The sequence below is a fragment of the Triticum urartu genome, chromosome 3 (assembly GCF_003073215.2).
Source record: "Triticum urartu cultivar G1812 chromosome 3, Tu2.1, whole genome shotgun sequence".
In the NCBI taxonomy this organism is placed as follows: Eukaryota; Viridiplantae; Streptophyta; class Magnoliopsida; order Poales; family Poaceae; genus Triticum; species Triticum urartu.
In genome coordinates, this window is record NC_053024.1 from 8769564 (window position 1) to 8783950 (window position 14387).

The window sequence follows — 14387 nt, forward strand, 5'->3', positions numbered from 1 at the left end:
GGAAATAGCGGGATTTTTGCTCGACCAGGTCATAGATACCAACGGAGAATACTATTACCCGCTACCGCCCCCATGAACCACTTCCAATTGTCATCATGCTCCGAAGGCACCAATTAGGCTAATACCACTGGCTCCAAAGGCACCAATTAGGGGAAATTGGTGCCTTAGAGTATGTACTCCCATTCTCAATATACCTCATATACGCATTAATTATACATCTTTATTATTCTCAATATACTTCATTAAATATTCTAAGATACCCCAATACGAGTTTTGTTAAAAAAATATCATCTGCGATGTACTTTTTGTAATATACCTTTTTCACGTACAAACACATCAGTATATACGTAAACATTTAAAAATATGTAGACTCACATGAATTTTTTCATGGAACACATTTTGGGGTATCTAATAATTACTAATAAAGTATATTAAAAATAATGAAGTGGTATAAAAGATTCATCTATGTGGTATATGAGAAGCGGGAGTACGTACTCCCAGGAGTACACAACCATTTTCCTATATATATATGTGTGTGTGTGTGTGTGTGTGTGTGTGTGTGTGTGTGAATTAATGGTGGTTGTGAGACATTCGATGATATATATATATATATATATATATATATATATATATATATGATCGGTTCTACTTGAAATTCTATTTATATATATGCATAACGTGTACAATATGTCGTATCGTAAAATACCAGCAAAAGAAAAAGAATTAAATGGAAAACACAAAATTAAATGAAAAATAAATCATAAAACCAAAACCCCCAACCTTTTAATACCGGTTGGTGTCACCAACCGGTACTAAAGGGCTCCCTGCCCCCGGAGCTGGCTCGTGCCATGTGGTTGCCCTTTAGCACCGGTTCGTGCGGAACCGGTACTAAAGGGGGGGACCTTTAGTCCCCACACTTTAGTGCCGGTTACCGAACCGGCACTAAAGGGCATTACGAACCGGTGCTATAGCCCGGTTCTGCACTAGTGGAGGGTTGCGGTTCCAACAATTGGCATCAGAGCGACCAGGTTCGAGGGACGGTCGTGGCGCGCGTGGCGTCCGCCGCGTGCGCGGCCGACATGGAGGCATCGGCTGCAGAGCGCGTGGCGACGGCGACGCGCGGCGAGTCTGCGGCTATGCGGTGTGATGTCATGCGCGTGAAGAGCACAGTGGTCGCGGAGGACCTGCGTGGTGGCGCAGCAGTCACGGCGGCTCGGCGCGACAACCGTGGAGGCGCGTTGCACGGAGCCGCGGTGGACCTGTGTGGTGGCGTAGAGGCGGCGGTGGCGCGGCGTGGCGGCATGGAGGTGCTACGCTGCGGTTGAGGCCGCAGCGGTGCAGGGCAATAAGCCGCGGCGGTGAGCCGGGCGCGACCGGTGCGTGTTATGGGTGCGCACTGGACGCGTCGGGACCGCGGGCGCGCGTACGACGGTGCGGTTGACGTTGGGAGGAGGCGTATGTCGCCGTTGTGCTCGAGTTCGGCTACATCCTTCCGGTGTTTGTCGCTGGAGGTTGCTCGGCGGCGTGGAGGAGAAGTCGTTCGTGCGGCGGGTGAGGCAGCTCGAGCGGCCACGTTGCTTGCGTCAGGGCGCGACATGTGCATGAGCTGAGGGCGTGTGGATCACCAGAGGAGAACACGTTCAGCGGAGCGCAGGGCGGCCACGTCAATCACGTCAGTGCGTGATCGTGTGCGCAAGCCGGGGCGTGCAGGGCGTGGCGTCGTGGAGGAGCTCGGCGTGCGTCGCTGAGGAGCTCGACGTGGCCGGTGGAGAAGAATCTCGGCATGTGATCGTCGAGAAAGAACATGGAGGCAGCGTCAAGCGTCGAGAAGGTCGTAGGAGCGGCCATGGCGCGACGTCGACGACGAGCCTGACATGTGCAAGGTCATGGCTTGGGGCATGAATGTTAGCAGCAAGCCATGCCCCATGATGGTGGCGACCGGTGTCAGTGAACGGTCGAGTCCATGGCGAGTGTTTGCCCGAGTGTGTGCGTGTGTTTCAGTTGTTGATCGGACGCCGGTGTGTGGTCGCGTCCGAGTAGCGTGGGTCGAGTCGGAGGTAGTTAGCTGCAGTAGCGGGAGTGGCCGGTGCAATCTCGTGGAAGCTGGCCGCGTCGTGCGCGTGGGTCAGGCGAGCGGATCGTACGCCAGTTTAGGGGAGGTGGGCTGCATCGTGTGAGTGCACATATAACCCTTTGTAACTCTTCAAGTCAGCCATGTAGCCATTGAAAAGATAAAGACGATTAGGGCATGCGTGCGCTCATGGTGCGTTCGTGCGCCGGCCTGAAATTTCTTGTGTCTTGTGTCTTCTTTTACCTCTAGCCGAGAATGAGAGATGGCTGCGGTTTCAACAACATGATACTGGTCACACATCAAGTGACGAGAGAGAACGGTACCGCCATAACCTCACACTGCAGACACTCGGAGATTCGATGCCTTGGTTACAAGTGTACGTTGGTGCTAAATCTAGGTGTGTCCACCGACACCTAGATTAGCGTAACTGGTGGAGTTTTTAGCGCCTACTATTGCGTCAAGTCTTGTAGCCAAGGACTCTTAGGTGATTCTTTAAATTATTTTATCTCTCTAAGCGCTTGGAGTAAATTGCAAAAAACCACCACAATTGAGGACCCTAATTCAGAAAACGACCACCATTCAGTTTTTTTTCAAAAAACCACCACCATTATGCTGACAATTTTCAGAAAACGCTGATCACTGGATTAGACACGTTTGACAAAAAATCTGACCATTGGGTCCCATTGTCAGGTGCCATGTGGCCGGAACGAGTTAACGTCGCTAGTGGACATAATTCGAAGAAAAAAAAGTGGTGGTCAACCTCTCCTCTGCCTCCTTGGCATTTCAGCAACCACATAGCAGCCGCACCAGATTGGCAGCCGGTGCATCCCGCCGGCCGCTGCCCCAACGCTTCGTACTGTTGTTGCTCGCCGCCGGTGCATACCGCTGGCCGCTGCCCCAATGTTGCGTACTGCTGCTGCTCGCCGCCGGTGCTTGTGCTCGCCACACGTCCAGCTCACCGCCCCCGCGCTGTAGACGATGGAGAGAGCAACCTTGGCGGCTCCCTCGGGGAGAGCTCGGCCGTGCTCTCGACGCCCTCGGGAATCCCGGCACGCACCGGAGGCAGAGCAGGGCCATGGCCATCGCGTCGGCTGTCGATCCCAGCATGACCTCGATTTGGTAGGCGCCTCCGAACAAGTACGGCCCTGCCGGCTCCGGCCAGCCCGACTACCGGCCAACGAGCCTCCCAGCTCCGCGCCGGCGAGCTGTCCGATGGCGTTGTTGGGATGGCGCGCGGACGATGCCGCTGCTCGCGCCCATGCTCTGGAGGAGACGGCGTGCGCGGCCGGTACTGATGCTCGCGCGCCCGTGGGCAGTCGGGGCTGGTGCTCGCGCGCCAGTGCGCGGCCGGTGCTGGTGCTCATGCGCCCGTGCGCGGCCATGGCTACTCTCGCTGCTGGCGCCCGTGCGCGGCCGGTGCTGCTGCTCGCACGCCCGTGCGTGGCCGCCGCTGCTGCTCGAGTCCCCAAGAACGGCGGGGCGGCGGCGGGTTGACTCGCCGGCGGCGACCGGCGGTCCGGCGCGGGATTCTTCCGGATCGGAGCGGCGGTGGCGGCTGTCGTGTGGATCGGGATCGGGAGGAGAACGCTGTGGCCGAGCTGTACGTATTTTTTAATTAGATCGATATAGAGAAAGATCACACTGATAAGACGGGCCCATGTCTATTTTAACGGTCAACTAAACTTCAGTCAAACGCCGTTAGTTTCAGTTGCCAAGTCATCGTTTACGGTGGGACCTATCTGTCAGTTTTACAGTCAGCAAGTGTTTATCTGAGTAATTAGTGTTTTCTGAAAACTATCAGCACAATAGTGGCGGTTTTTTGAAAAAAAAACTGAATGGTGGTCGTTTTCTGAATTAGGGTCCTCAATTGTGGCGGTTTTTTGCAATTTACTCAAGCGCTTGTATAGGAGTCCCCCGTTGTAGATGCCCTGAGTAGCCGCTCCGTCCTTCTTTCTTTTTTTTGAAATCTATTGGCACTTTATTGCATAACTGAAAAATTACATACTTCGTTACATGCGGTAATAGAAAACCTGGAGGCTCATCCTCCCAAGAGAACTCTAACTGCATATCATACGCATGTCTACCTAAATGTATTTGCTTCTCTAAGACAGTACATGAACTTCACGGTTGGTATTTCATGAGCCACTTGAAAACAATCAGCTAATAAAGCTGAGTATGGTGCTCTAATTTCCTTCTCACCATTGCATGCTCCGTCCTTATTTGGTTCTACCTGACAATGGAAATGCTTAAGGGTTGTGCCTTTATTAAAGGCATTGCTTGGATATTATTCAGACCTACTCTTCGGAATGAAAACCATTGATGGTTGGATCAGACGACAACGGAGCTTGTGCGTGTGTGTCATTACCTTTCTAGATGTGTTGCTTCCAAAGAATCTCTATCGAAGTCCATATGTTGTCAAAGATGGCAGTTGATGTTGATGTTTGGTACTGCATGTCGTCGGTTGTTGCACCATGACATTTGGTGTCTTTTTTTCTTTTCCTTTTTATGTGCATCCTTGATGTCTTGATTAATTTTGACATTGTATTGTTGCAAAGGCTAGATGTACTCCCTCCGTCCCATAATATAAGAATTTTTTTCAACCTATCCCATATAAGAACTTTTTTCAACCTATCCCATAATATAAGAATGAGATAGGTTGAAAAAAGTTCTTATATTATGAGATGGAGGGAGCACTTGATATCAGCTTGATATTAATATATTATCCTTTTTTGAAAGAAAAAGAAAACTTGGTACACAGAAGCGCCACCTAAACCGTGTTGTCAAGAAATACCACAGCGAGTCTAGGAATAGAATGCAGGGCATACGATGATGCAAAGAATGTCTGGTCCAACTGAATTCTGCACGGCACGTTTCACATGAACCAATTTTTTCTATGACGTGACTATTGTGGCAGTTCTAGAGCACTTGGAAATCTCGAGACGGTCTCACGATCTAATTCGTTAGTTGTGTGTGTGTTGTACAGTTGAACTCTTCGACTCACTTGGAATTTCACGCACTTTACGTATTCATCGTGGAAGAAACAAAGAAACGGACGAACGCATCTATTCAAGCCAGGCCACCCAAGATGACTTGACTCGAGTCTACAGGTCTGACCATGAAATTTGTTTGTGGTGTATTTTCAGGTCAGTTGTCAAAGGTGACGAACACTTACGATAATCAGCCCTCACCCAGTCTCGTCGAACGTTGAAACAAAGATGTATTCATTAGGAAAAACTCGAGAGTTCTGTCCACACAAGCATGAATCCTGCATGACGTGAGACCAAAAGCATGCATGCATGCTACTCCCTCTGTACCACAATACTTGTTGCTAGGGAACTAGTACTGGTTTTCTCAAACGACAAGTATTTTGGTACAGAGGTGGTGTTAGAAATATAATTGGGTTTAAGTTAGAGATAAGGAGATAGAGATAGAATTAGTTTAGACCACGTGTAACTTGTCTTGTACTCCAACTCTCTACCTCTCTTATACTTCTATATATACTTTACACAAGGGTCAGATCAATACAACAACAATATTCAGCCATACTACAGTTTTCACAGGTGGTACTTCGACAGCAAACCATACTGGCTAGGCTGTGCTATATATAGCAGTATCGAACAACAAAGTCGCCATAGGCAAAGTCATACAAAGTTGTTTCTGTTACAAAGTTAAACACAATGAGCATCGTCCTTAGATGCTTGTGCGTGCAACTAGCTATAGCCTCGTTCCTGCTCACACAAACCAGCTCCACTGAAGCCCATGGCAACAACACGGGCAGTTGTGCTGTGAGTGAGAGATCCGCCCTTGTCCGCTTCAAAGCGGGCTTGTCGGACCCTGCAGACCGCCTTTCGACGTGGCAGGGCGACCACTGCTGCCGATGGAAGGGTATCCGCTGCAGCAAGAGAACCAGCCATGTCATCAAGCTCGATCTTCAAGGTTCCTATGACAGCTATCTAGGAGGCAACATAAGCTCCTCGTTGGCTGGTCTAGAACGTCTAAGGTACCTCGACCTCAGCGGCAACTCATTTAGCGGCTTTCAGCTAGCAGAGACTTTGCCGTCTCTCCACCACTTGAGGTATCTAAACCTGTCCAGCTCGGGCTTTGTTGGAAGGATACCACCACAGCTGGGTAATCTCACCGACTTACGTTACTTGAGTCTTGGTGGTAACGCCGACACATACTCCACGGATATCACCTGGTTGTCGCGATTATCTTCCCTTGAACACCTGGACTTGAGCTCTGTGAACCTCAGCACCATTCCGAACTGGTTGCCAGTCGTGAATATGCTTCCTTCCCTCAAAGTTCTTCTTCTTACTAGCTGCCAACTTAACAACAGTCCTGATTCTCTTGTGCATTCAAACCTGACATCTCTTGAAACTCTCGACATTTCCTTCAACCTTGCCCCAAAGCGTCTAGCACCCAACTGGTTTTGGGGCTTGACTAGCCTTAAGTTGCTTGATATCTCATGGAGTCAATTTAGTGGTCCAATTCCTGACGAGATTGGGAATATGACCTCCATGGTAGAGCTCTATCTGTCACATAATAATCTTGTGGGCATGATACCGTCAAACCTGAAAAAACTTTGTAACTTGGAAACATTGTTTATACATGATGCCGGTATCAATGGAAGCATAACGGAATTCTTTCAACGGTTGCCTTCTTGTTCATGGAATAAATTTTCAGCCTTGGATCTATCTAACAACAGTTTGACAGGAAGCCTACCAACCAAGCTGCAAGAATCCTGGCTCAATCTGACCTTTATCTATCTTGGTGGAAACAAACTCACAGGTCAGGTGCCGCTATGGATAGGAGAGCTCAGAAAGCTAACTGCATTGAACCTAATGAACAACTACCTGGATGGTGTTATACATGAAGGTCATTTATCAAACCTAGCAAGATTGCAGAGATTGTTGTTGTCAGGTAATTCAATAGCCATCACAGTGAATTCAATTTGGCTTCCTCCATTTAATCTGACAATGATTGGACTCCGGTCGTGCCTACTCGGACCTAAATTTCCGATGTGGCTACGGTGGCAAACACCTATATACCTCGACATCTCAAATGCAAGCATCTCCGACATAGTTCCGGATTGGTTTTGGATAATGGTTTCCTCGTTGGACTCGGTTAGAATGCAACAAAATCAACTTCGTGGTTTTCTACCATCTATGATGGAATATATGAGGACATCCGCAATGGATCTCAGTTCCAATCAATTCAGTGGTCCAATTCCTAAGCTTCCTATTAACCTAACCTACTTGGATCTTAGTACAAACAAACTATCAGGGCTACCATTGGAATTTGGAACGCCACTACTTGAAGTACTTCTTCTATTTGGCAACTCAATCTCTGGCACCATTCCATCATCTCTGTGCAAGTTGACATCACTGAAACTATTAGACCTATCAAGAAATGAGCTCACTGGGTCAGCTCCTGATTGCATAGTCAATCAATCCACTAAAAACACAGAAAGTTTAAGTCTTAGTAATCTAAGCTTAAGAAACAACAACCTCTCTGGTGTTTTTCCTTTATTCCTCAAAAATTGTCCCGACCTCATATTTCTTGATCTCGCACACAATAAATTCTTTGGGACTTTGCCATCATGGATTGGGGAGAAGTTGCCATCTTTGGCATTCTTGCGGTTGAGATCTAATATGTTTCATGGCCACATTCCTTTGGGGCTCACAAAGCTAGCTAATCTTCAATATTTGGACCTTTCCAACAACAATATGTCAGGAAGCATACCAAAATCTATTGTTAACTGCACGAGGATGATTCTAAGCAGAGATAAATCTGATAAATTTAATGGAGTACTCAATTTTGAAGATGTTGTTTATCGCTCTGACGTTGACTACACAGAGAATTTCACAATAGTCACAAAAGGCCAAGAGAGATTATATACAGGAGAAGTCATATACATGGTAAATCTTGATTTGTCGTGTAACAATATCACAGGAGAGATTCCTGAAGAGATCGGCGCACTTGTGGCGCTGAAGAGCCTGAACCTATCATGGAATGCCCTCAGTGCAAAAATTCCTGAGAAGATTGGCGCCTTGGTGCAAGTCGAGTCTCTTGACCTATCACATAATGAATTGTTCGGTAAAATCCCTACAGGCTTATCGGCTCTCACATCATTGAGTCACTTGAACCTGTCCTACAACAATCTGAGTGGAGAGATACCATCTGGGAATCAGCTTCAAACACTTGATGACCAGGAGTATATTTATGTGGGCAATCCTGGTCTTTGTGGTTCCACGATCCCCAAGAAATGTCCAGGAATTGAGTTAATTCCAGCTACTCCGGAACATCATGAAGATGCGGGCAATATGATCTCGTTTTACATCGCCATGAGCTCTGGATATGTAATGGGCCTCTGGGTAGTCTTCTGCACCTTCTTGTTCAAGAGGAAATGGAGAATTTTCTGGTTCTCATTCTGTGACAGCTTGTACAACCGAGTTTATGTGAAGGTGGCTGTTAGTTGGGCTTCCTGGACAAGCAAAGATGGGTAGAACGTGATATTTCTATCACTGTTTTTCTTTGGTATATGCTGTCATGTGTGGGAATTTTATGATGTAGTATCATCTGATGTAAGTATTGTACAAGTGTATTAATAAACATGTATGTAATCAAGGCACCGGGCTAATGTACCCAGTCGACCAAGTTTGGTATTACCTTCGCTATGTACAAGTTTATGCATAATGACCTGCAAAAAAAAAAGTTCATGCATAATGAATAAACTTATCAGAGTGATCCAGAGCGCACATGCTTACAATGTCGTCCGCGCCTGAACGCAGCCACACCGCCGTCTCAATACAAGTACGAGCAGTTGTAGCTTAGCTTGTGACTAAGGGCATCTACAACACTCACCCGCAAACTAGCTCCGGCATCCGTCGGCAAACAGGCGAATACGGATGCAAGAGCCGGCCATCCAACGCTGTCTGCACATATTTCAACCATTATTTAAACTAACAGGATGAAATTCGTACAAAGACGAAGAATTTTTATATAAACCAGACAAAATTCATTACATTTCGAACATTTAGAAAGAAAAAAATGTGGTCTGGTCCTAAACCCATCCTCCACTATTACTTTTAGAAAAAATGGTGGTCCGGACGTAACAGTGATATAGTCGGGAGTGGGCGTAACAGTGGTCCGGACGCCCGCAAAGCCTCTCACTTTGTTTCTGGTTTACGGAAAAAAGAACCGAGTTGGATGACTTTCGAAAAACGGAACATGTTGTCCGGACGTATGCGAGCAGTTGGAGTCAGCATACCCTAACACTATTAGTTTCACGTCGAACACCTCTAAAGTTCGCTCGCGTCAGAAAATTTACAAGACAATCACACACACACACGGGAGTGACAGCGAGAGAGCAGATTGGCTGACCCACCATCCGGTCTACCAGCGTGGTACCTTCTGGTTTTACCAGTTTTGGAAACCTTTCAGAAGGTTCCGCTCTGGTTTCTTTCTTTGGTTTTTTTAGGGTCGCTCTGGTTTCTTTCTGATTCTGCGGTTTTCCTTTACAGTGTTTTCTGGTTTTTCACATTTTTGTTCCTTTTCTTTTTTTTCCGAATTTTCAAAATTTCGTACAGATTTTCAAAAGAATCTAAAATTTAAAAAAATGCCCGCACTTCAAAAATTTCACAATCTCAAATATTCTCGCATTTTCTAACAAAAATTCTAGCGTTAAAAAAATGTTCACATGTCTAAAACAAATCTGAAATTTTCAAAAAATGTTCATGTTTGTCAGCAATGAAAAAAGTTTTTAAAAATAGTTCATGTTGTTTCAAAACATATCTGCATATATTCAAAATATCACCTTCTAAAAAACTAATGTTCTTCTCCTCCAAAAGGCCGAAATAAATTTCACTTAAAAAACAACAAAAGAGTAAAAAAAAACTTAGATGAAAACAATAGGAAAAAATGTGATGGGCCAGCCAGCCCGGTTGTTTTCTCCCCTGAGGACGTATCTTGTGCACCGAAGCTTCTTGTGTTACCGGTGCACCGGATGACGGTTACACATTCAAAAATGTCAAAAAAAGAGTCCAAGAAAACGCACAAAAAATCCAAGAAAAAACAGCGCATTGACAGAACATCAATCTATGTTGTCATAAAAATAGAAACCAAAGTTCAAAACATTGCTCGAGATACAAAAATGGCAAATGTTATGTGAATGTGCTAAATTTTTCAGAATTTTTCAAATATTTGAAAATGTTCGTTGGTTTGCAAATAACCACTAAGTAATTTTCAGAGAATTGTTTTTTGAAATATTAAATTGCCCCTAACCTATTTAAAACAGTGGCCAAAACAGCCTATTTAATCCATTTGTATTAAAGTAAAATTCAAACTAATTCCCAAATGACCGCCGAGCGCAAGCACGATGGACGGGACGCGGTGCGTCACTGTGCACGCGGGCGCCGGGGATGCGTCGGACGTCGAGTCGAGCTGCGTCACCATGACGTTGGGGATTTTTTCCTTTTTCTCTTATGTTTAACCTTTTTTCTTTTTTCCTTTTCCATTTTTCATGTTCGTTTTGTGCTTTCCTTTTTCTTTATTTTTTCATTTTCCTTTCTTTTTCATTTTGCGAACATCTTTCAAATTCCTGAACATTTTTCGAAATAGTGAATTATTTAAATCATGGGCATTTTTTGAATTCGTGAACTGTTTTTAAAATCATGAATATTTTTTGAATATTTTTTGAAATCATGTTCATTGTGTATTAAAAATATTTTTTATAAAAACGTTTATATGATGTACTAAAAATATTCATTTGGTATTTCAAAAAAATGCTCATTATGTATTAAGAAAATGTTCGCTGGGTATTAAAAAAATGTTTATCATGTACTTAAAATGTGCATCATGTATTAAAAGTTATTTAGCATCTATTTTTTAAAACTGTTATACAACGGCTAGTTATGCATCGCGACATGCCCAGCCTCCTAACACCCATAGTGATTGTCTTTGGTGGGCACACATCCCACCCATCTGCTAGTTTCACTTTCTCCTGCGGTGGATAGCTGAGTGGCATAATTTTCGGAAGATCCGTTGCCTAGTTGGTGTTTGAAACACACTTAAGAGTTTTAAATTAGAGCTACCAAATGGAAGTCCAGATGGTGTTGTACACGGACGAACCGACGACAGATTCTTCTCCCGCTTGTTGCACGGACAGAACGTAGGCACAAGACCGCTACACCTTCGCTGGGTATCCTCGTGCTGGCTGACCATCATCATGTATAGCACGTGCATGGATTCCATAGAAACGGTATTAAGAAGAAGCGACTGGCTGGCAGATTAGTTAAGCTATGCCTTTGATAAGTTTAGTTATAAGGATGGGCCCTTCCCAAGGTATGTAGACCCCAAGCAGCAGCTTCTAATCAAATGTGATAAAGCTAATTAATCCACGGCCGACAGGGTTTTGTCTGATGCGAGAGCCGGCGATTATGCCTTGCTACTTTTGCTGGATTCCCTTCCCTCCTTTTGCTTAAAAAAAAGGGGCTGTTCCTATCTATCTAATCGAATGACAGATTGACAGTTTTTCTGCCAAAAGAACCGCAGAAGCTGGGCAGTAACAGGCAGTTTGCATTAGAAGACTGATAAGATTACGACAGATTGTGAACGCGTAGTGGTAATCATTGAAGACACGGTGTACTACTTTCTAATTTGTACACACATGGCGCCAACAAAATTTTGCACTATCTTTGATACACTACCTCTGTTCCTAGGTACTATAAAACGTTTCGGCAGTTCAAGGTCACTTTGTCCTAGCTAAATGATGTGCTTAAATGAAGAAAAAAGTCACACATGCAGCAGGCCGTTTCTAAATTATACTAGTGCGCACATGGGAATAATATACATAATAGTGCACACATGGGAATAATATCAAAGCAAAAAACATCGGTTGATAAAGAATGTAAAATAAAAAATATGAAAATTTTGTTCACAAATATGATTTTGATTGCTGATATCAGGGCCTCACTTAGGAAATTGATACATACAGTTCAAATTATTTGTCCAGGTTTCTGGGTTCTAAAAATGCTCAAGGTTCCGCAATGGATCAATCAACTTACTCTCAGTGATGATCAAGACTCCCAAAATGCCTTTTTTTCATGGTCAAAGATGCTCAAGCACACATCATTGTTGGTTTTCTCACATCATGCCATGCTTGGTTGTGTAACCGAATCTCGAAAATTCATAGGATGTTCCGCGAATGTGGAACCAAACTTGGATGACTTTATGTACAAATGCATTATTCATAATGAAAACAATATCATTGTATGTGTCTAAAAAAATATGTCATACTTTCGTAAAAAGATGGAATCTACTACCAGATAAAGAAGTGATAATGGCAAAAAAATACTTCCTTTAGGTAATCTCCATGACTAGAAGGTTGTGACGTTGAGATATCAGGGGGTGTGCATTTGTATCAAAGATTATTAGAAACCAATGGTGGCTCAAATGTGCTCCCACGGAAAATCGATCGGCCGAGGAATGAGAACACTAACTTGAACTCCAGATTTCTATGATTGTGTTTGTATTTGAATTAAGAAAAGAGCAAGATAGTAAAATTGTTCCATGCCTTGATAAAAGTATAAAGAAATACGGATAACAATGTAGGTACATCACCACCACCGCCAGAATTATGCACTCACCCATGGATGGGTATCACAACCTTCCTCGGCGTTCAATTGGTTTCAATAATATGTATTTTTTAAAGTTGTCAATAACAGGTTTCAATAACATATTTTTTTTAAAGTTGTTAATAATGTATTATTGTGTCTGATAGTATGATATGTGTCAGCTGAGATGTGCATTATTCTCGATTAATTTAGCTCCGTGGGTAGCATCTTATTTTTTAAAGCCCATGGCAACGCACGGGCATTCTACTAGTATACATAATAGTGCACACATGGGAATAATATCAAAGCAAAAACCATCGGTTGATCAAGAATGTAAAATAAAAAATATATACACTCTGTTTTCTATAAACAAAGTTAGGCAACGTGTGATGACCGTACCAAGGACGTGACATGGTAGATGGCGTCGGTGTTACAATGGCGATGTTCTCTCAACTCAGAACATGAGTTCCAATGTGCCCCCTTGTATAATTAGGCAGGACGAAGTGTTATGCTTTCTACTGAAGTGCTTGGTGTGTCTATTAAGTTTGGAATCCCTGTCGAGCGACACTTTAGTACCAACATTTGTGGAAGTGAGGGCCACTATATGCTTGACAATCTGGAAAACTAGAAATAGCGCTTGTTTTGATTGAAAAATTTCCTAATGAGCCATCTTCTGTGGTTTTCAAATTGTGCTTGATTTTGAAATCTTGGACCATGTTGCAGAAAAGCCAAGACAGAAACTTTTGCCAATATCCATGGATGGAATCGTCTTGCTAGAAAGATTTGCAGCTGATACTAGGTTATCCTTGACTGGAGTGTTTTTGTTCATGGTTTTCGGGGCATCATTCCTTAAGCTCCCGGGAGATCTGTGTTACTTTAAATAACAACTTTCTGGTGTGCTTGCTGGTTGACTTTGCCTGCGTGCAGTACTGATCTAGCGTGTCCGTTTTTTTTTCTCGTTGTCTAGCACGTTTAGCATGTGCGCCTTTCCTTTGCTTTGTTATGATACTTTATAGAACTTGTGGGGGGTTTCTCTAATGAAAATCGACAAAAAGGCTCGTTGTTTTTTTCAAAAAGAAAGTAGCAACATTTCGCCATTTTGGTAAGTTTCAATTCACTTATTATGTAAAGTAAATCGACCAATATAGCACCAACAAATTCCTATATGTATTCTTCACCAAATTCAGTGGCAGTAAAATGCCCCGATTCATCATTATATACTAAAAAAGAAAAATATGAACTCCTTTGCAGCTAGCGGATGTACAAACGGTCTGTGTCGTCATCCCTCACAGGCAGGGGCGAATCTAGTAGGGGGCTTTAACAGGCTTGAGCCCCCCCTCCAGCACTGCAAGAATTTTTTTTACTACTAGTTTCATGGCTCAACTAAGCCACTTGCAAGCCCAACCCAACAGATATTGGCATGATACAGGCTTTGAGCCCACCCTCCAGTTTCTGTCTAGATTCACCACTGCTCACAGGCATGTAACCCTAGCTACTGTTGCCGGAGATGGTCGAGCGCGAGCGCGAGCGTCGGCGCGAACCTTTGGACGTTGACGCGCACGTTCTGCTTGCCAAGGTAGTACTCGGCGACCTTGTCCCAGCCGCTCCGGTGGACGGAATCGGGGTCCTTCATCGCGGGGTGGTCCGGACTATTTTGGCATCTCCAACGGACCCGGGGAGGGGGGGGGGGGGGCATAGGTGGG

General features: G+C 44.5%; 1 protein-coding gene across 1 annotated transcript; it reads left to right on the forward strand.

The window, feature by feature from the left end:
• Positions 1–5748: 5748 nt before the first annotated feature.
• On the forward strand, positions 5749–8577 carry LOC125547588 (receptor-like protein EIX2). The gene has a single exon (XM_048711409.1). The coding sequence runs from the start codon at positions 5749–5751 to the stop codon at positions 8575–8577; it is 2829 nt and encodes a 942-aa protein (XP_048567366.1).
• Positions 8578–14387: the final 5810 nt, after the last annotated feature.

Coding starts and splice junctions, on each gene's coding strand:
- LOC125547588 (XM_048711409.1), top strand. CDS start 5,749: ATGAGCATCGTCCTTAGATGCTTGTGCGTGCAACTAGCTATAGCCTCG.